General features: G+C 42.4%; 1 protein-coding gene across 1 annotated transcript in view; it reads right to left on the reverse strand.

Annotated features, from left to right (window-relative positions):
• Positions 1-22,317, reverse strand: part of LOC142814340 (ATP-binding cassette subfamily G member 4-like) — a 30,374-nt gene extending 8,057 nt beyond the window's left edge. Inside the window, exons 1-9 of the mRNA XM_075893024.1 lie at positions 22,296-22,317; positions 19,118-19,297; positions 16,575-16,734; positions 11,021-11,210; positions 10,280-10,425; positions 9,582-9,735; positions 2,945-3,059; positions 1,221-1,462; positions 118-195 (exon numbers count right to left, since the gene is read on the reverse strand). Coding sequence (XP_075749139.1) covers positions 118-195; positions 1,221-1,462; positions 2,945-3,059; positions 9,582-9,735; positions 10,280-10,425; positions 11,021-11,210; positions 16,575-16,734; positions 19,118-19,297; positions 22,296-22,317 — 1,287 coding nt within the window. The remainder of the gene's footprint in view (positions 1-117; positions 196-1,220; positions 1,463-2,944; positions 3,060-9,581; positions 9,736-10,279; positions 10,426-11,020; positions 11,211-16,574; positions 16,735-19,117; positions 19,298-22,295) is intronic.
• Between the last annotated feature and the right edge of the window lie 863 nt (positions 22,318-23,180).

Here is a 23,180-nt window from a genome sequence, read left to right on the forward strand (position 1 = left end):
GCCAGGCATTACCTAAGCAGATAAAGCACATGTGTTTAATGATTTAGGAGAAATTATGGGAATAAAGACAAGCAGGAAGCTCATTATGAGGAAAAGAAAAGATGATGGGGCACTTACTGAACTGCGGAAAGTGTAGAAGATAAACCTGTTGAAAAGAAGAGAGAAGAGGTCCTTGTTGTCAACGGTTTCTCGACTCTGAAAAGAAAAATAAAAGCATAAGGAAATATTATGCGCAGCATTCCAAATTGCCGCCTAACAGATACTAATTATTCAGGAAAAACATTTTCTTTTTTAGGCTGGTGTGATCTTTTTACAATGCTTAAGTGGGCTACCTTTGCGAAACAAATAGCACTACGGGAAACACTGAATATAATTAACAAGCTAAGAAAACTCCGTCGTTTTATATTCCTTAGGCTCGTTATTGCACACAAACTCTGAAGCCCTTCGATGCGACAGTGTTCTTAGGAACAAAATTCTTGCGTTATCGCCTTAAAATATTACAAGTGACAAATATATAAGATAATTTAACCACTGTTTCTTGTGATCAAATAATTGGGTTACAAAAATGAGTGTTATGTTTTTTCCACAAGTTAAAAATGATGTTTTCTTCAAAAAAAAAATAAACAACTTAAGAAACTCCCGGTTTTAGCCAGCGTTGTTGCGTCCTTGCGAGAGCAATTCACAGAAATTCTGGTGTTGCAGCTTGAGCCTTTCGATCGGCTACGTTTGAAAACTTTGAAGTTTATTGTTGACACTAAATCACACGTTGTCCTTTTTCTATATCTGACGAGGTGAAAACTAAAATCATCCTCATTTTTTTCTCATTAACTTGCATTGACATTTCTCCCACCACCACTAAACGTCTCTGCACCTAACTTGATTTTTTTCCCTCTGGGATAGAGAGTATTGTAAGCTTCCTGTATACCACGTGGTTTCGCGCTGCCACCGTGGTCCACCTACCTCTGGCCATGTCAAGTTATAACGTCATCATGACGTCATTTTTCCGCCAGAAATTTTGAGAATATGTGTTGTCTCAATGTGACGTCATCACTTAGTAGTCAAGGTCACGTTTCTTTTTTTTGTCAGACCTTGCGAGACGTTAAGACACCTTTTGAAACTCTTGCGGGCCCTTGCGACGCCTTCTCAACTTACTGAAACACAAACGCCATCACATCCACCTGAAAGAGCTTCGCCTAAAAATACGCGAAAAGAAGCCGGACCTCGAATATGTTGCCGAGGCTGTTGCGTCGCCGGTCGGGCGCCTTGCCGTCTTCGTCGTTGGCATCTACGCTCTCTCCCGCCTTGGAACCTTTTCGTTCCACCGTCACACTCTGTAGCTGGCCACTCTCTGGGACACCATTCGCTGAACAAGGCCCGGACTGCTTCATCTCCTTTGCCTTCATCGTCTCCGTCTCGGCAAGTGCGCGCAGTCCCCCGTACATCTTGGCGGCCACCTGAAGCACTAATTTCAAAGGAGAAGAGCACGCTTTATGGCGCTCGTTCATATCAGCGACTTTCGAAGTTATGTTTTACCGAAGTGGTCGGAAATATTCTAGCGCATTGATGTCGTGAAGCGACCGGTTGGAAGTAGACTTATAAGGTCTTTTTTTTCCAAAATCTAGCGCTGAGTGGTCACTGCTTCATTTCGCAGTTGCGCGATTAAAAATTTTCGCAGCAAGCCGAAAACAGTCGCTTTTCTAACACACATGACCATGCAAGACGGTTTCTGGCTTGACACTTTAGGACTTGGGTGTGCTAATACCTAAACATTCACCTCACTCGTACCGATTTGGAAATAGTAGGCGTGCGCAATCCCCTAAAAGGAACAGGGAATACAAATGAAAGGAATTAACGATAACCAGACGAGATCTCTATCACATGCAATTAATGCTGCAAATAGCTGAATCGCCATGTAACAAAGCGGGAACATTGTTCGCATGCATGGCCTGTTCGTGCTACGACCTATGATCTGTCACCGTGGTGACAAGTTCATTATTCTCTACAAGTTCAAGTTTCCTATTTTATTTGATCGCATTGACAAGCTCTCCGAGTCAACCAGTCAAAAGTTCCGGTTGGTCAAAATTGATTCATTGCCGTCTATTATTCGTTTAGTATGTAGCTGTTGCGAAATCTGACAATACGGCTGAAATAACATGTCCGCAGAAGGACCTAGACACTAATATTATAGAAAAGCATGCATCGTCTATGTTTAAATCTTCCATTGCTTTATTTTTCTGTTTTTTGTATAATGCATTTCCACCAAACATTTGCGCAGACGTGAGCACGCGTAAACCCCATCGGAATAGTGCCTGCGATGACGAAGGGTTCTAGTGCTTGTTGCCGTTCAGTAGGTGGCACCTGAAAGCTGTAGCTTTGAAGTCTTCGCTGGCCCAAGTAGTATATACTACAACATTCTCCTGGTCGTTATATGGCACTATTGGAAGGCTAGAGGAGTTGCGCAAGATTGCTTTAAGCTGAATTAGAAGAATACGACTGTCTAGTACGAAGTTTTATGTACTCGTAAACAAAACCTTGGTTATGTTGCGAGGGGCATCAGGTGGCGTGAAACAGATGGCGGAGCACCGCTATGAAATAATGCGTGAAATATTTTGAAGGCGTCCGATGTATGACGAAACAGAAAATGAAACTAACCGTGGTAACTATTCACAAACGACACTACCTTCTCATTGACATGCCCTAAGTTTATGCAGTGCTAAGGAATACTCGGCATTCAAACGGATATTCGCTGCTACTTAAAGACCTTGTTTTCTGGCAGTTTCAAATTATTAATGGTAAGCTATGATGCGTGTCTCTGTGGCATTTTCTAAATAGCAACGTCACACTGGCTTTGCATTGGTGCCCATGTAATTTCATGACTTCTACAAACCTAAACATGTGCGGGAGAAATTAGTGTTGTCAATTGGCACCTGTACTTTGTACTCACGGTATTCAGTGATGGACACCTCCAGCGGGCAGATGAACCCGTGCGCACCCAGATGATTCCGCATGTCAGCCGGCACGCCGCTGTAGATGAGCCTGCCTTCGGCCAGAACGTACACCTAGAGTGAAACATTGGAAAAGGCAAAGCCTTAACTGCTCTAGCGGTGGTGACTACAATTGCGAATGCCTTTTGTTTATGCTAGTTCTGTCAAACTGGGACCAAAAAAGAGCCTAATCAGATTCCTTGTTAGATTAATTGAGCTTCTGCGTAGTAAATATGTCCCTACTTAACCTGAGCTTTGCCGCGTAAAACCGCAAGCGATAACATTGGTGCTGCTACTATAACAATGTTGGATGGGTCGCTCGACGTGCCACTTTCCAGAAGCAACGTTAAAGTATTACTTTTCTTTCCTCGACATAAATGCAACCAAGTACGACATGAATGCAACCAAGTAGTTCATCAGAAAATTAGAGAGTGTGCACACCTCGGCCTTGAGGTTTATATACACCACAAACTCGCTTTTTCTTCAATGTCCGTTCTTCGCGACAGGGCCAAATTGAAAAAAAACGAGCTCATTGCACGACTGTATCTGGCTTGAAGTTTTTATATCAGCTGTACCATGGTCACTATAAATTCCCCGTGAAAGCTACTTAACTGAGCCCCCTATGTGGTCTGGTCGTACAAACCACGACAAAAGAGTCAAGCAGCCGTTAAGTAGTGTTCAAATATATCGGTATTCACTTTTTCCACATGCAATATTACAATGGAATAAGTTACCCAAAAAAGTAGTAAACGCTATACAACTGAATTATTTGTTTCGTTTTTCAACAACCTTTCGTTTGACATATAAAGTTGTAGTTTATGCTGAACAGCTTTGTGGCAGTTGATTCCGGCGTTCACTTTTTATGCATAGTGTTTATCTCATGTGTTGAATTATTGTACGTGCATATTTTATCACTTATAATATTGTGTGTTTGTTGTTGCGAAGCATATTTTTTTCTTTATTTATTTTTTTGCTTGTTGATTGTGATTTATGAATTAAGGTAGGAATATCTGTATGTCTTATTAATAGTATCGTTTTTTAATGATATTCTCATTCCTGCTTGGGTCCGAGTAGAGTCTGCAGTATTTGTAAATAAATAAAAATAAAAAAAATGATTGTGCATACATTTGGCACCTGTCATAAAAAATGCCATTTGGCGCTTATTTATCTAGAAATGTAGTATGACTGGCTGCGCATCAGCGAAGTAGTAGTTGCCTGTTGATCACAATTAATTACTAAAACTAACAAAAACCAACACATTACTTAATTCGCTTTCTTAGAATGTAGTATTGAGTGTCTTGACATATTATTAGAAAGTGCAACACCATCTCGACTGCGGCGGCTGCATTTCCGATGGAGGTGGAAATGGTGTAGGCCCGTGTGCTCAGATTTGGGTGCACGTTAAAGAACCCCAGGTGGTCGAAATTTCCGCAGCCCTCCACTACGGCGTCTCTCATAATCATATGGTGGTTTTGGGACGTTAAACCCCACATATCAATCAGAAAGTGCACCATCATCCATGCGTGCAGGGGTCAATACCAGTGAGTCGCCGCAGTGTTATCGAGAATATCGAGAATTTTTATACGTTTGTTTATTATACGTTTGTTTATTGCTATCGTGAATTTTGTCGCGATCGCAACTTCTACGATTCACTCTCGAAGAAAGGTTTAAACAAACTTGAAGTAATACTCATTTCTAGGTATAGTAGCTGGCACGGGTTATCCTAATTAGGAGACACGTGTCCGACTTACAGGCCGATAAAATTATATTGGAAGTAAGTACAAAAATGACACAAGTTGTTTTTCAGCCTTGTCTTGTTCTAACTTTCTCTATCAGCAAGTAAAGAGCGTGATTGTAGTCAGCACACCAAACTCCAGACGATGAATGCATCGGGAGCAGGGGTGCTTCGCGTTTGTCTGTTTTCACCCCACATGTTTTCTCCGTAAGAATACAAAGCGAATGAATATTTAAATTTCTGGCTGCCAAATATAGAAAAATTAGGGCGGGAAGCTTTCGTGTTTTTTTTTCTGAAAAATATCTTCTATGATCTCAATAAACTTTTTTCACTAATAAGAGTTCTGTTTCATTAACGTGGATTGGTTGTGTTTTATACATGACGCAAGAAAAAGAAAGAGAAGCGTAACTGTGCGTGAAGTTTATGACCTAGCTCGTTTCGCTGTTGCAAGAAAGTTCTGATAAATTTTCCTGCCTTCACTTTTTGCACACAACTATAAGCCAGCTAAACCGTTCTGTCAAGAGCAATTATAAAAACGCGTGAACTGTTCTAACCATCAATTTGCGATGCAGATTGTCTGGCTAAATGGAATGCAGAGTCTATGTATATGCAAATTTACAATGATGCAGACAGCTCTTATAGAAGAGGCGGGGTTTGTTGAAAGCCATGCGAAACTTTGGGGGGCAGACGCAGACAAGGTTGTGGAAGTCATGATAAAATATTACGCATGGTTAGCTGTCTCACGTGCAGTGAACTGCACCAGACTACGCCGAAGAGTGCTCTTGAAGTTCATGTACGTTGAATGAGTGCGAACATTGCGCTCTATTTTCCAAAACGTGCTACACGGTCTGGCAATATGCGGTGCTATAAAAGAATGACACGGCTTTTTGGACCGACTCCGCGCTCACCAGTGGAAATTTGCGCCGGCAAAACATTCAACAATTCCAGAAGCGAACTACTTTTCTCCTTGAAGAACGCACGTGCAATCGACAGACAGAAAGTTATCGTAATCAACCAGCGCCTATCCAACTCTCTTTGCCCTAACTCTCAAAAACAGTCCGCCGCGTTTTCATCATTTACTAACAAAATTATTTAGGTACGGTCTCTGACTTCGCAAAACTCTTACCAAACTGCGTGCATGAGCCATCATTCGCAAATAAGGCAATCGTGTAACGCACAAGTGCATGCACAACTATTACGCAACTATTGCGCAACTGTATGCTGAGGAACATCTCATTTTCTCAACTTGCCTTCTAAAGTAACCATATGTCAAGTAGCAATCAGCTACCATGAATAAACTAACAGCCACAAATAACGAGCGGTCTCTGTGAAGTACTCTAGAAACACGCAGAAACTCCATAACGCATGTTAGTTTTAGAGGCCGCCTTGAAGCTCTACCAGAGTGTTCTGCGAAGCTGACTCTTTCCCCACAAGTATTTCGATATCTTCTTAGTAGTAAACCTAGTAGCTAATATCTGTTAGACTGACATGCTGCACTACAACCGATAACGTAGGCAGCACAACAGAGAACGAGAAAGTAATCGCATATATGTAATTGCGAAGCGTCATACTTGAGAAGCGATACTAGTGCAGAGTAGTGCATTGCAGAAAGGTTAAACTATGGCTTTTGTCTTTAGTCAAGTCTTAAATGTAATTCATATCTATACTGCACCTCAAGGTTCACTGGTTACCTCGATGTCATGCTTAAAACGAGACGGTTCATCTGAAGCACGCACTCTTAACGAAGAATCTTTATAAAATGGTTTCAGCTACAGCTGACGGTTACAAAGGATGGCGATGAACGATACCTTCTAGAAGAATTAAAGTCGAACTTCCAATAATGCGTGTTTTGTCGGCCAAAATTATATAAAGCGGAACTTAAGGGCCCTCCCTCAGTGTAAGTATGAGATGCATGGTTTTACATTACTTTTCACAGCGCAAAAAGCTTTCACATGTGTCCGCTTCAAGTAGAAGTTTTATTGGAATTGGGATAGTCAAGTTCTTGCGTTGTAAGTAGGGCCTAGCGTGGAATATCGTAACGCGTGTGGAACCTTCTTTCATAAATCGCTGGTATTCTGTGCACTACCACTCTCTTAAACTTTGCAGATTTTTGATTAAGTATGGAGAGAAAAACGTAAATTGCCTATAAAATTAAGATTTTTTTAATAAGACTCGTTTTGACATCAGCGACATCACCTAATATGCAAAATTCCAATAAAACGAATCTCATGCCTGAAAGCGTGCTTTTCCTGTAATGTTACCACGTCTTACGACATAGATTTTTACATTACGAAAGAGCGCAATTGTATGCGAATAGTAAAATTATGGGCAACTAGGACGTTATTCAAAAATCGCGATATCAATAATTCTAAATTACTTAAAGTTATCGACCGCATTTATTACTAAGAATTATTACAAACAAGTGGAGCATATTGATGACACTAGATCTTGGCCTAAACCATGGCGAAAAACATGTCAAATGGGAGAAAAAATATGACAACAGAATTAATTTGCTCATTGCTATTGGGACAGTCAAAGTCTTACCTTGTAAGCAGAACCTAGTGTGGAATATCGCAACGTGCGTGGAACCTTCTTTCGCAATGGGCTGGTATTCTGTGCACCACCACTCTCTAACCTTTTGCAGATTTTCAATATGATTGGTAAGATAAACGTAATTTGACATTAAAAGTAAGATACTGTTTTTCTAACAAGACTCTTTTTGACACCAGCGAACACATCACATACCATGCAAAAGTTCAGTATTATGAATCTTCTGCCTGTAAAGCGTGCTTTGTCTGTAGAGCAGTCATGCTTTGCGACAAAGCTTTTAAAGACTGTAGTCTTTCTTGGGGCATTTTGATACCAAAAATTTTGGTCCGTCCGTCCGTCCGTCCGTCCGTCCGTCGGTCCGTCCGTCCGTCCGTCCGTCCGTCCGTCCGTCCGTCTGTCTGTCTGTCTGTCTGTCTGTCTGTCCGTCCGTCCGTCCGTCTGTCTGTCTGTCTGTCTGTCTGTCTGTCTGTCTGTCTGTACATTTGTTTATTTGTCCGCCGTAACAATGCCTCAAACGGCAACAACCGATACGCCAAACGGCCAACCCCATCCGCAGCGCCCATCATTATTGCTCAAGTTTCAGTGTTCATACTTGTGCGATTGTCAAATAACAACAATTAATGCGCATATTTGAGAAACCATAACAACATGTCATTACTTTGTATGTGCGGCTTTATACCAGAGAAGGCACACACAATTATTTCTAAGGACCATAGCGTTTATCACGTTGCGCTGACAGTGAGTTGCGATGCTCAAAAAGGCAAGTGTTTCCAATGTTCTGCTAAAACGACATATTGGTGGCACCTGCCCGTCGCTTTGCGTTCTACACCTTATCACCTCTCAGGCAGGCGTGCATCTTTCTCCGTGGGCGCGCATGCCTTCCTTCGTTTTCGAAAATAACTGCCAGATAGCGCTCGTGTCTAACGTGACTCGATGGGCTCGTTCGCCTTCGCTGCACAGATACAGACTTTCTAACGCAGCACTTCCAGAAAACAAGTAACCTATTTTTTCGCTCAGAATATCAAATAAACGTTTTGTTCACTCTCTCCACACGCAAGACTACCGTCTTTCGACGACAATCGCAGTGATACATGCAGATACGTGGCCAATTTTTCACATTACGAAAGGGCAGAAACTTATGTATATAGTACTATTATAGGCAAATAGAATGTTATTAAAACAATCGCTCTATCAATAATTCTAAATTACTTAAAATTATCAACCACATTTATCATTAAGAGTTATTACAAATATCTGGAGCATACTGATTATACTAGATTTTGACCTATAACCATGGCGAAAAACATGTCAAATGGAAGCAAAAATATAACAGGTAGAATTTGCTTATTACTATTGGGATAGTTAAGCTTTTGCGTTGTAAGTTGAACCTAGTGTGGAATGTCGATACGTGCGTGGAACCTTCTTTCGTAATGCGCTGGTACTCTGTGCACCACCACTCCCTTAAATTTTGCAGATTTTTCGATAATATTGAAAAGATAAACGTAATTTCACATTAAAACAAAATGCTTTTTTTCTAACGAAACTCTTCTATACACGAGCGAACACATCACATACTATGCAGAATTCCAATACAACAAATCTCATGCCTGTAAAGCGTGCTATACCTGTAGAGCAGTCACGTCTTACGACAAAGCTATTTACAATATGAAAGGGCAGAAATGTATGCGAACGGTACTCTTACAGGCAGCTGGGCTGTTAATAAAAACAATTGCATTATCAATATTTCTAAATTACCTAAAACTATCAACCACATTAATTACTAAGAGTTACTACAAATTTGTGGAGCATACTGATTACACTAGATCTTGACCTATAACATTGTCGAAAAACACGTCGAAGGGGAGAAAAAAATGACAGCAGGAAGGATTTGCTGCAATGACTTCAGTGTAACTAATAATAATTTATTAGATAGAACTAAATAAAGATTATGTTCAGTGATGTGCTTCATAACAACATTAAAACTAGAAAACGCCAAATATGGGATCGGATATTAGAAGTTAAAAAAAAAACAAGTCAGAATTCACGTAACACCAGAGCGCTTACTGGTTAATATGCCAGATAGTTTAAGTAAACATTTACGTAATCACACCATATTTTCATACGTATTACACATATTATGCATTTAACCCAAGCAACACTAAAAACACAAAGTTTGTTGTAATGCCGTGGAGCTGTGTTCTTTGCATTGAGGCGGTGAATTGTCGTGAAGCTACCTTGCAATCACGAACTCCTATATAGTTCACGCAGACTTTAACTCGGTTAGTGGCGGGTTACAAACGAAGTTGACTCACCTTGGTAATGTACTTGAGCATGACAGATGTAGGGTTGGATATGACGACTATGACCGTGTGACCCTTGTACGCCAGATACTTGAGCGTCCGTATGCAGATGTGTGCCTGTGTCGCGTCCACGTTTCTGCGTACGTGAGCACATCCATTACGTGCCCTGTATTAAAGCTGTGAGTGGCGGGGATAAATATCATTAAACCACCTTTTCATTTACTAAAATTTTGATCGTGTTGGTTTGAAACAGAAACACTATTTTTCAAAAGTATGGCTCAGTATGCTCATTCGAGCTGTCACGTGCAAAGCTCTAATAACGTATCGGTGATGATGTCATCAAAACAAGTATGCCATTAATACGTTTTTCTTGCTTCACTTGATTCTAACTAATTATTGGACATTTTAACTTAGGGATGTTTCGATGCTCCTTTAGGAATACTACCTTTCAACGTTCGCCTTCTCTCTGCTCATGCTTATGAAGACCTAGAAACAAGGGGCTTCCAAGTTCCGATTAGTTCCAGCAGCTTAGTTGCTTGTCCCCTAGTTAGTCAATATGACTTGAGTTTTGATGTAGGCAGTAGCTCCTATTTATTTTTATTGACAAAAAAAAGGCACCTTGATTAGACATTAGCTACGTGAGATGCCACCTTCAAACGATTGTACTTCGACTGCCGAGAAATTTTGGCAATTTGGAAAGCAATGCGTGCCTCGTGGGATCGTCGACGAATATGAGCGGCTGCGGTCGAATGAGCTGCTCGGCGCAGGTAAGCAGGCGCCGGTGCGTCTTGCTAACCATAGACACCGGTATGCGCCGCACATCCATGAGGCCCCAACGTTCCATGGCGTTCACGACCTGCCGATCAGGGAGCACGCTTGTCAAGGTTGCGACACATACGCAGATGAATACATTTACTCGCCTTGCAAATATCACTCCTATACACTTCCGAATAAGTTTATGACCCTAAAGAGGGGGTAACGCGCCCGAAAGATATACGTAATATGTCCTGTCTGTTTTCGTATTTTTTAACTCTACGCACCCAGTCTATTTATGTCACGAACAACATCTGCGTAGCCAGAGTAACGATGCATTAGGGAAATCTATTTCAAATGCACAGTTTTCAAGGAAGTATACTAAAACAAAACGCATAGCGATTAATATTGGATAAAAAATTTGCAATAAATGGTGACTTTTTAAATAAACTGCAAATATAAATGCCATAATTGCGAAAATAGGTGATCATAATATGCTCCAAAAGAAATGTGTAAACCATATGATGATTAATGCGAACGATTCCCACCATCTCCCACACGTTGTGACAGATAATTATGACATTTTACCTTTCGTTGAGATCAGAAGCCTGAACATTCAACTCCAAGACAAAATTTTAACAAGTTCACAATTACTAATTAACTTAACAAATGCGCAAGCGAGTGTCGGCGAGGCTTACAGCTCGGAACTTGTCTTTGCGCTCTGCAGACGTGGGAAACTTGAGCTCGGCGGCGATCCACAGCGTTTCCTTGACCGAGAAGCAGTCGAGGTGCAAGTCCCTCTGCGGGACGCAGCAGCTGCGCTCACTCAGCTCATCCACACCCATGAGGGTGCCGTTGATGAGGACTTCACCGCTGTAGCCCTCTCTGCTATAAAGCAAGAAGCATTCAGAGCCTAAGAGAACGTACGAGTGGGCAGTAGATGGTTCACCATAGCTTGGTTTGAATACTGAGATGTAAATACTCAGACGAGCAATCTTAGTTCGTATGCGTGATTGAACCAAATGCCTAGGTGATGCCGGGGGGCTTCACATTGAAGTTCTGTCACTTTGAAATGCTCTGTCCTTTGGTTAAGAAGAAACCGGCTTGTAGGTATATTCCACAATTCCGTGATTCACAGCCATGTAAGATATACAGAGGTCACCAAAGAACACACGTGATAAGCAGTGTACCTGCTTTAAGCTGGCAGCGAAAATTCGTAAAATAAATTTTTAATTGCTCCAAACAATTTTCAGACTACCTTAACAGCTGTTTCTAATCTCCACTGCTATTGTAGTGTTGGCACAACGCTGCATCACTGCATTGTAAAAGAGAAATTAAGATTTTAAGCAATAAAGAATAAGACCATTCTTTGATGAAGTATGTGCAAGCTTGTCATATGTAGGTATAAATTTACTTACTCCTACGCTATATTTGTGACGCCTCATAAACCAAACCCTCCATCAAAGGTTATCCCAACTCTCCATTTATAACTACCGTTTGCTTCCGACAGTTGCGCTACAGGTTTCGGAAAACGGGTGCAACAAGTGAGCACAATAGAAACGCTGTTCATGGATCCCCCTCCTTCCCCTCAAAAAAGAAAACATTACCAGGATGCATTGTGCTTGACGTAGATGTACGTGCAAGTAATGCGAAAGTGCAAGTGCCATCAGCGGTGCTTCGCCTATCCTAGGGCACTTCTGTAATGTCTAGTGCACTTTGGAGCTGAACTCACTGATTGAACAAGTAGAAAGTGGGAGGGAGACGGGGAGCTTGGGGTGAGAGCACCTCCTGAAGTTTAGAGGTACACTAATTAGCATCCCCGCGGCCACAAAAAAAATGCTCACCTTGTTCGCAGAGAGAGACAAAAAGAGAGAGAGAAACGATGGGATGTTTTGTTGCCGTGAAGTTTCAGTTAACATTTGTTGTCGTTCCCTGCTGACGTTAAAATCAATAACTGAAGAAAAAAAAAGATTTTATTAAGCGTAGTCTAAGTACACCTGACTGAAACAGTGCCCAATAATCATGATAAAGTGCCTTGATTTGAACTTTGGCATAACAAGGCACTTCCCGAAGGCAATGGTGATTAGCGTTGAAAGAGGGTAGACCACAATGAGTGCACATGGAGCAACTTCCTAACAATTTCTTCTCGCCATCTGCCAAAGAGTGCAACGGCGAACACATTATCTATGGCAGAAAAAAAAGCACAGCACTTTGACGAGGTGAGTGATGACGAGTAAGGCAAAGCGGATGAATGAATGGACGCACGTACGCACGGATGGACTGACTGGTGCTTCATTCTACTCATCATTCACTTCGTGGATATGCTGTGACACCGTTTTTATTGACATGCAATACCATACAACTGGCTACTATGACAACTACGACGACACGGGACATATGACCCACGGCGTAAAAATTTTCGCCCTTAAAAGGTTGTGTGGGTAACAAACGTGAACCATGGGTAATTTTCTAAATATATTCTCACAATGTATAAACAGCAGCAGATGAATACAGGAAATTCACTTTAATTGTACCAGAACACTGGCAAACTGATCGGAAAAGAACCTCGTCTTTTTTCTCTCGCTGCGCGTGTTCTTCGTTGTTCTCTTGGGGCTGCATATTCAATGTGGCATTTGCCCCCTCTAGAGAGCAGCGTCCTGATGCTCTTCTACAAAATACGGTGTAGTAGATGTAGGGTGTAAATCAGTCCAAAATATAGGGCTTCATTCGCACAACGTGCACAATTTCTGGTTTTTGCTGGCGAGTTGTCGAGGGGCTGTCAGGAACAACCACGTAATTAAAGTCGCTGAGGCGTTGTAGAACTGTGTAGGGGCCAAAATACCTCTTCAGCAAATTTTCAGACAGTCCCCGGTGGCGTATAGGACTCCATATCCATACTTTGTCGCTGGGCCGATAGACGACATGTTGGTGTCGCAGATTATAACGTTGGGCGTTGTAAATTTGCTGCTGGGTGATTCGGACACGTGCAAGCTGCCTCGCTTCTTCTGCTCGTTGATGAAAAGATGCAGCGTCCAAATCGATGTCATTGCAGTCCTGCAGTAACATGGCATCAAGCATCGTCGTCACTTCACGGCCATGAAGGAGACTGAACGGCGTTCTTCGTGTAGTTTCTTGCTGCGCTGTATTATAGGCAAACGTTATGTACGGTAGAATGTCGTCCCAGTTGTTGTGATCCACGTCAACGTACATACTCAGCATGTCGGCAATAGTCTTGTTGAGGCGTTCTGTTAAGCCGTTGGTTTGTGGATTATAGGAAAAGTTTTTCCGATGGGCTGTTCCACTGAGCTCAAGCACTGTCTTCAGGAGCGCGGCCGTGAGAGCGGCACCTCGATCCGTTATTATGATTGTCGTAGCACCGTACCTCAGGACAATATTTTCTACGAAGAATCGTGCGGTTTTATTGGAGGTGTCACTTGACAAAGCCTTTGTTTCCGCGTATCGCGTAAGATAATCAGTGGCGACTATTACCCACTTGTTGCCAGCATGGGAAGTCGGATATGGTCCGAGGAGATCCATTCCAATTTGGGCAAAAGGTACCGTGGGCACTTGAATTGGTTGTAATAGTCCAGCTGGTTTTAACGGTGGCGATTTTCGTCGTTGGCAATCGAGGCACGTGCGCACGTAATGCTTCACAATAGCTGGAAGTCTTGGCCAGTAGTATTTCTGTTGGATTCTGGCCAATGTGCGTGTGTATTCGAGATGACCAGACGTTGGCTCATCGTGGAAAGCACAAAGTATCTCCTCACGGATTGACGTCGGAACGACAAGTAGGTGGGTGCTTCCTCTGGGAGAAAATTTCGTATAGAGAACACCACTACGTTAGCAGAATGACGGCAGGCTTCTTGCAAATCTTCTAGAGACGGTTGTTGTCCGGCCATTCAAAAATTCAATAAGGGGAAGCAACTCGCTGTCTTCTTTCTGCTTGCACGAAATTGTAGTGGTGCCGACGACTCCTACAAATGCCATGCTGTCATCTTCTATGTCATCGTGGTGCTTTATCGGTGACCTTGATAAGCAATCGGCGTCGGCGTGCTGCCGTCCGGACTTATACACGACCGTCATATCGAACCCTTGAAGGCGTAAGCTCTACCGTGCGAGCCGGGTCTTTCAAGTTGGTCAGCCAGCAGAGGGAATGATGGTCGCTGACTTCGTGGAAGAAACGACCATAGAGGTACGGACGGAAATTTATAACCGCCCATATGACAGCAAGACACTCTTTTTCGTTGTGGAGTAGTTGGACTCGGCGCGGGAAAGTGTCCTACTAGCATATGTAATCACACGCTCGGCTGAGTCTTGCCACTGGACGAGTACAGCGCCTAAAGCCACGTTGTTTGCATCTGTGTGAACTATGGTAGGAGCATCCTCATCAAAGTGAGCAAGCACAGGCGGAGTCTGCAGGCGTTATCGGAGATCGTCAAATAACCCCAAATAGCAGTACTTTAACGTACCCTAGTTACAACTATTAAAGACTTACGAAGCAAACGGAGAAATTAATGATAAGCAGCAACATGAACATAAGTTTAGGCAGCGTACAAAAATTACGCTCAGATCACAAAGGGAGAGGCACCAAAGATCACTCTTGAAGTGAGGAAATCTACGCACAGCCTGCTTATCTGAAAAGAAAGTACGATAAGGGAGCCGCTCTAATCTTGCAACGCTTTAGAAAGCACCAAGAAGCTTTCTCCGACACACGAGGCGCACTACCTTCGAGCTAGCACGTACTTTTCTCTCGCTAGTAAAGGGTTCTTACCGAGACTAATGGCTCCGTCAAGAATCCCGGTGGCACACTACAACACTAAGTTCGAAAAGCAAAAAAAAAAAGAAAGAGAGAGAGAGATGAACGTGCAGTGTTGGAGCGATAAGGCAATATTCAATAACGCGCCAAACAACACGGAACTAGAAGCGAAATCAGACCTCCGTGAAATCCATCACCCCACGCTGGGGACGACAGTGATTAATGCGAGTGACATGTACTCGAAGAAGATTAGCGGTGGCCAGAGTGGCTTCACGCAAGAATGATCACCCAGCAATGAGATGAGGAATGGGAAAAAAAGAGAAGGTGAGGCTGGCGGCTTCTGAAATACTGATTCACCCAACTCTTCGAGCATGCCTTGCGCGGTACTTTCAGATAATGAAGCCGAGACCAACGTTTTGTGAAAGTGAGTAGCGGGGGGGGGAGGACCGTCGCCATGACTGGTGCGATTGCGTCGACTTCAATGGCGTCAGGCCAAATTGATATCCTTGATATCCGTACATGCTAGAAACACGCCAAGCGACCTTTTATTTTTTCATTGTTCGAGGATTAACTAGTACCGGTGGTAGTTGGCTCCCTAGATATTGGCTAAAAGAATCGGCGTAACATTTTGTGGTTGTCGGAGATTTTCTTAGAATTAAACGATGCAGTGGAGGTAATACCTGTAATATTAAACGCGTTGCGCAAAAACGTGGTAACACGTGCGTAGGAGAAACTTATTACGTGTTTATGACTTGTACATTCTCAGCCAGATTTGTTTACAACAGCCATTCGGCCATTTTAGCCACCGTCTTCTTGCAAAAATAGGCTGAGAGGGACGCCGAAATAATATCAAGCATAAACCTACCGCATGTTCGGTTCTTGTGCTATATTTAAACATGAATGAAAGCTTGCAGCTGAATAAAGAGTAGCAGCAGCGCATGGCTCTAGTGTCCAGAGCCACGCACTGGACCTCTCTGAAAGCAATTTGTATACAAAGTCATCGACACTGAGGAGAATGTAAGGAGGTGTTCCAAACTAATTTGAACGATAATATTTGCCAAGTAACTTCCACAGCTTCAACGCGCTATAGGTAGAGGAGATATGAGTTGTTACACCAGATGCCAGCGAGCGGCGATATTTGAAGGGAGAGTGGCTTCAAATTCATTGATTGAACATGTAGCGTAGATATGAAGCCTGAAATACCAGAGAGCAGAGATGCTACTTGGTGCGTATTCATTCCAAAAAGATAGGGCGTGCCCACATGGACGCAAGAAGTGGTGTCCTGACTTCCTTGGGAGGAAGTGATCTTAAGGGAAAAGAAGAAAAAAGTGAGCCCCGTAACTGTCTCTCATGAGGAGGACACCCCAACAGTATCTCACAAGAGATGGAGGTAAAGAAGGGGATTAAAAGGATACAATTAAAAGGTATCCTGTGTTTGCATGCCTGGTCTTCTTAGAGTGCACAGCGTAGATATAGTTATGCGCACGCCACGTTACCAGTATCCCGACAGTATGTTCAGCAGCGTGGACTTTCCGCTGTTTGGTGGACCCAGGATGGCAACCAGGTCACCCGGTCCTGCGCAGCCGCTCATGCAGCGCACAGCCGTCTTCCTCCGCATGGGCTTGGTCATCGAGTCCACTGTCTTCTCAAAGATGCCTGTGAGGGCAAGTGAATGAAAGTAGTAATGTTAAACACGTCATCCCTTTTTGTCGCGTGTTTAAAGACACCTCTGTGCACATGTTGTCGACTCGAAGCTGGTCTACGAGTAATGTTGCGAGGCCGGCACATTGGAACTTTGCAAATGAATACTTCATTGCATGAATGAAACCGCCACAAAGAGTGTGGCAGCTTGGGCTAGTTGGTGTGACATGACGATAGTTATAGCGCGAGAACGGAACGACGACACAGAGACAAGAAGAACAAGTGTTCTTCGTGTCCTTCTAGTCTCTGTGTCGTCGTTATGTTTTCGCGCTATAACTATCGCCACGCCACAAGGAGCTGTGATCGAATAAATGTTCAGGTGCACTTAGGGAAGCAAACAAATTTGCATCTAGAACTACACGTAAGAAGTGCAGGGTCAGAAAGGCATAAAAAAATTTCCCATACAAACCAAGGGATGGCACTGTGTTGCATCATTATGACAAGCTAACGCCCAAGGCACCTCTAGAATTAATTGAAAGCCGTCTAAGAAAAGACCACTACTGGTACAAATGACGTTACGTCACTGCCAGATAAGAATGAGGTGTTGTAGATTCGCAATATATTGCGTGAAACTTGTAGTATATTTCATGAATTTTCAGCAGCATGTTAAATATTTTCGTTCCACATGAGCAGAAAAATAATTAACCACATTTTAATTAGAGCGTGCTAACTGGGTCATTGCTATTTAAAAATCCAGGTCGGCCATAAGCTTGGCTGTTGGTACAGCCTTGTAACAATAGTGCACGCTGCTCGCAGTTGACCTAAAAAAAAAAAAACATGGTTCTGTTGTACATGTTGTGGACATGTATTACGTTCAAATAATGCGTTATAAAAAAATATCACAAAAATGCTAATGAAACCCATTTTGATATTTTCTAAAGTCGAGCTACGACAACACTCTCGAATTTTTGCAGACTCTTTCCAGTGGTCAGAATGCAACCTGTTGCATGACATACGAAGGAGCGAAGCGAAGTCACGAAAGATGTGACCCGCTCCGTACGTGTTATGAAAAACAAGAAGGCCAACCAATCAATGAGTATTATTTTTTTTCTTCTTTTTTCGCTCATAAAGCTCAATTTAGAGTGTAATAATGCACACACAAAAGCCCAGAAATGCAGGTGCCCTTATGTGGACGTTAAACGGAAGTGTAAATAAACATAGCACAAATATCAACAGCAGCATAAACAATTTAAAGTAACCATAAAAGTAATTACTTGGCTATGAAACACACTGTGTAGAAACAAATGACCTGAAACAAGAAAATTATTAGGGCAGCTACGCACTGAAACGGTGACTTTGTAAACAGATGGGGCAGTCGCTTTTCCCTGCTCTCTTTCCTGACTGTTCTTACTCCTCTTCACCTTCACATCCCTCCTCCTCACACTCCTCTATTTTAAACATCTTGCTGTACTATGATGTAATATATTACACTACACCACACCACACCATACCATGCTATACTCTATTACACTAAACTATATGTACTATACCATACCACACCATGCCATGCTATACTCTATTGCACTATAATAAACTGCACTATACATACCACACCATACCATACTATACTCTATAACTATATATTACACCATACTATACCATACCATACCATGCTATACTCTACATACTGTACTATACCGTATCCTACCATTATATACTATACTATACTATGCATGACTACGATATCTTCAAAGCCCTTCCCATCTTTTCTACTCTTTTCACCCTCACTTTCCTTTTACGCTCGCTCCCTATACTGAGCTGCACACGGCTATACATTCTTTCATGCATTTTTTTATTTATTCCTCTTTCTATTTCTTCTGTCTGCCTACGAGAAAAAGCATGAGTTAGCGGAAGATGAAAACTTTTGTTGAAAAAGTCGTAACACGGTGTGTGCGTTGAAGGAGACTTTTCGACTAGCGAACGTGTCTTCTTAAGGGCTGCAACTTCAAATTACAGCCTTGAAGCTTGCTTCAAGGGAAGGGAGCGACCACTTCCTTGAAACTTTTCTCTCTACATATTTCTTTCTTCTTCTGTTCCCGTTATTTTCTCCTTTCTTGTTCCGTCTTTTTCTGGTTCTCTCATTCATAGCAACGCAATCGTGTGGTTCCCATAAATGCTTGTTATGTTCGCCTTCGAACCCAGCGTACCCGAATTGGGACTCTTCCTATCCTACATTTGGCACATTGCTTGGTGACGTATGGTGACACCATCACTTATCCAGGTTTTCCGGTGAACACTTATCCTCCGGCTTAATCAGCTTCAGGTCAAAATATTTTTCTCCTGATTCCTAGTGTTCTGCAATTCGTACGGTGGCAGAAAAATGCAGAAGACGGCGTACCTCTGACGATGGGTACTGTGCAAGATATGTCATTCCAGCATATGGTGGTGCGCAGTTCCTCAGCGATGCCGCTACCAGGGGGCGCAGTCTTGATGGCCTCGCGCGAGCCTTTTGGCACCGGAAACTGCACCTTGCGCAGCAGCTCCGAGTCCGAGAATGTTGTAGCCGTGCCCTTGTCAACTGGGAGGAGGGAGAAAATACCGTGCAAATCTATAAACCAAGACACCTCTACCAATCACGAATGTTTATTCCTAATACTCTTTGCCATCTTGCGAGATGACACAGAACTCTTATGCAATAATTTGTGTCCTTGTGGTTCGCGTTTTTTCCCTGATTCGCGCTCGAGCAGCCAGTTGGTAGCTTTCTTGGTAAGCTCAATCGGTAGGGGGACCATATCAGAAAGGCATAGGTCCCGGGTTCGATGCCCTGACCGGTTGAAATTATCTTCTACTAAGAAGCTTCAATATTTATCAAGTACATATGAATTCTTTTGTAACTTAGTGCTACTGAAACGCGGTTGTGAATTACCTTCAATAGCCCTTACACCTTTTCGCGCAATTTCACTAAATTCTTTTTCCATTTTTTTTTCATTCATGTACGCTATTCGTGTTTCTTGCGAAGAAGTTGTCCTGATTTTTATTATATCAACTTTCTGGTACCTTCTTTCTCAGTATTTAGAAGTAAATCATTGAAAGAAAGGTGTGACTCACCGGTCCCAGTCCAAAGATGCAGCGTGAAATGTCTGTCAGCTAGAACCACTATTTTGAATGAACTAGATTCGTAATCTAGATTGCTAGAATTCTAGATTCGTAATCTGTCAGCTCGAATCACCATTTTAAGAGGAACTAGGCTTGACAGCGTAGTGATCAGGGCCAACCAAGGTACGAGGTTTTAAGAGTGAAACGTTCCATCAAGTTTTTCTATGTACGAATAACTACCTTGATCGAACAGGCAAGAACATTAAAACAAACAATAAAATGAAACGAAGCGAATCAAAGCTGTACCATCCCCTTGGTATGTGGAAATGCGTGACTGTATGTTCACGAAGTGGGATAGCTAGCTGCAGATATGCCGTCTATATTCCTGCCAATAGAATTGTTAAGCGCATCTCAAGTACTCAAAAAGCCATCTGCAAGCACACCAGTTTTTAGTGCAAAGAATAATTCTTGCAATCATTGCTAAAAATAATGCTGCGAAATGGTAGTCTTCTACAAAGTTTTTCTCCTGAATGACAAAACTTTGATTTAAATTTGGAGCATCCCGCTCATAACTAAGCATTTCGTACTTTCCCGTGATATCTTCCTACTTTTATTCGTTACGTTGTATGACACGAGGCAATACATTTCGGTCGGTTATAAGAAATATTGGCGAACCATGTCCAGTTAAATTATTGCAAAATTAACTGATGTTTACAATTTAATATGAGCCTCTGGCATTCATCTCTATCTAAATGCGACTGCTGCGGCTGGTATCAAGCCACGATTGCATCGCAGTGCGCATGCGCATGTGCTAAAGTATGGCTATAATACACTAGAGACGCGTGAAAATGTGGAGAGAGTGAGTGGACTTGCCATGGCCAGTGGATGTTGGTGTCTGGCTTGCGGTGCTTCCTCTCTCTAAAAATCAAGAAATAAGTAAAGGCTTACTTAAGTCACGCTTTATACAGTTGAAAAAGAGATCGGCAATTAAGTCACTTCCTATTCAGATAAAATAACTAATGGTCTATGATCAATCAACAGCAGTTTTAGAAAACTGATTTTGCTAGAATATTGCTTGCTTCAGCTTGTGCATGCATAACTGCAGGTTAACACCAAACGATCATCATCAAACGGTGTAGCCGCTGCAGTGCCTGAAAAAGCCAGATTCATCGTCCTTACATTTCTTTAAGAGCAGTGGTGCGTGTTGCCTGCTTTTGCTCAGCAGATCAGTATTCGAAATTTGGTTCCTCATAAAAACGCAAATCTGAGTGACGATTGACTCTCAATATGCAGTTTTCGATAACTACGAGAAGTGAATATGAATCTGGAAAAAAAATGAATTAACCTAATCCGGTACTTGAATGTGTACTCACTTTGCTGGTCATTTCTTGGAGACGGCGTTGTTTCTTTTTCTGCAGTACAAAAATAAAATTAATGTACCAAACCACACAACACATGTATCGCAATGATATTAATCGGATTTGTATGAAAGTGAGCAAAAAGCTTTTAAGCTTGTCGCACTGGTGCACAGAGCATATATTCACTTATGAGCAAAATGCAAGAATAAAACAAACATTTTCATGATATTGCTAGTAGTTATATTTCTAAGTAGCAGCTAAACAAATTATTCTAATTAATATGCTGACTTGTAAAACACGCAATAAAACTCATACTAACGTAGCGTTACGATAACGCTACAGTGAAAAGTGAGCACATCGCGAGTTGTTTTGCAGTCTTTGAATGCGGCAGCAATTTTTAAATATTATTTGATGAGTAGAAAACTGCCCCGCCGTAGTGGTCTAATGGCTGAGGTACTCGGCTGCTGACCCGCAGGTTGCGGGATTGAATCCTGGCTGCGGCGGCTGCATTTCCGATGGAGGTAGAAATGTTGTATAGTCCCGTGTGCTCAGATTTAGGTGCACGTTAAGGAACCTCAGGTGGTCGAAATTTCTGGAGCCCTCTACTACGGCGTCTTTCATAATGATATGGTGGTTTTAGGACGTTAAACTCCACAATCAATCAATCATGAGTAAAAAACCATTGAGCCAAAGTTTACGTGCAATGTTCGGGTCACGATTGCATCGCAGTGCGCATGCGCATGTGCTTAAGTATGGCTATAATACATTATAGATGCGTGAATAAACGCAACTGACATCGTTATAGCGATACGTTGAAGTACTAGCTATAGAAAGAGTTACATCATCAATTAATAGAACAACAAAATTGGCGCAACTGAACCAGTGCAAAGCCACTGTGCTTAAGAAGACAAACTTATTGTGACTATCAGCCCTTGTAGCAGGCTTTTACAATTGGTGGTCGATTTGAATAATTTCTTAGAGATCGTGAATCACGGAATACCATATAACACGGTACACTTTCACTGACCGCTACGTTCTCACATGCCTAGTTAACCACCCCTGTTAGTAACTGGCAGAAAGCTAAGCCTACGGCGACTAAGAACAGGTGTGATAAAGGCTCACCTGACGTGTTAGCGCTTGCCATCTTGGCGCTTTTGCTGGGCGTGGTGCCAATTCGGCACGCGCGCCTCGCGCACTGTCATCTTCAACTGTTTTCGCTTTCTTCTTTCTGAACCGCTGGCATGAGCTTCCAACTGGCCAACAAATGGTTTTAGAAACTGTCGTCTAAACTCGCAATTTGCCTCTTCTTACCACTAAGTGCCTAGAACTACTACTGCTACTACTACTACTACTAATACTAGTATACTAATAATAGTAAGCGCCCGGTTCTCGGCCCATCCCCCTCTGTGGGTGAGAGCCATCCATCTGAGATCATCAGCATCAGCATCAGCAAAATGGGAAGCTTTACATGAAACTCATTGTAACATATGAAAGACCATCACGACTAGTTAAATAATTTACTTCGTAGAAGAATACAAATCACCAGAAATTTTTTTTTGCTTTGTAGGGTGATTTCAGCATCTATTTAGGGGAAAAAAGCAGATGTTTAGGTCTTTCTGGGTCTTTACTCATCACACCCATATAGTTATACTTATCACAGGTTTGACGTATGATGTACTCACCAGGAGAGGCTTTCGGTATTCCCCGGTAGGTACAAAACATGTTATTCTACTCGGAGAAAGTTGAAGTCGACAGCAATATGTGGTCACGGTCGGTCACGGCCGGTTGGAAAACAAGGTGCAGGCGCGTGGAAGGAGCTAGCGGTCGTTGGCAAGTAGCAGATAATGGCAACAAAAAGATTACCTTGTTAGTCTATTGTTATTATTATTTCCGGCTACGAGACTACCTGAATGCCTGACTCATAACTAACTCACTTGATGATCCTGCTGCCTGGTTCTTGGCCGATTCTCCTTTGTGGGCGAGTGCCAGCAAAGCTAAAGGATCATC

The sequence above is a fragment of the Rhipicephalus microplus genome, chromosome 4, assembly GCF_043290135.1.
Source record: "Rhipicephalus microplus isolate Deutch F79 chromosome 4, USDA_Rmic, whole genome shotgun sequence".
Lineage (NCBI taxonomy): Eukaryota > Metazoa > Arthropoda > Arachnida > Ixodida > Ixodidae > Rhipicephalus > Rhipicephalus microplus.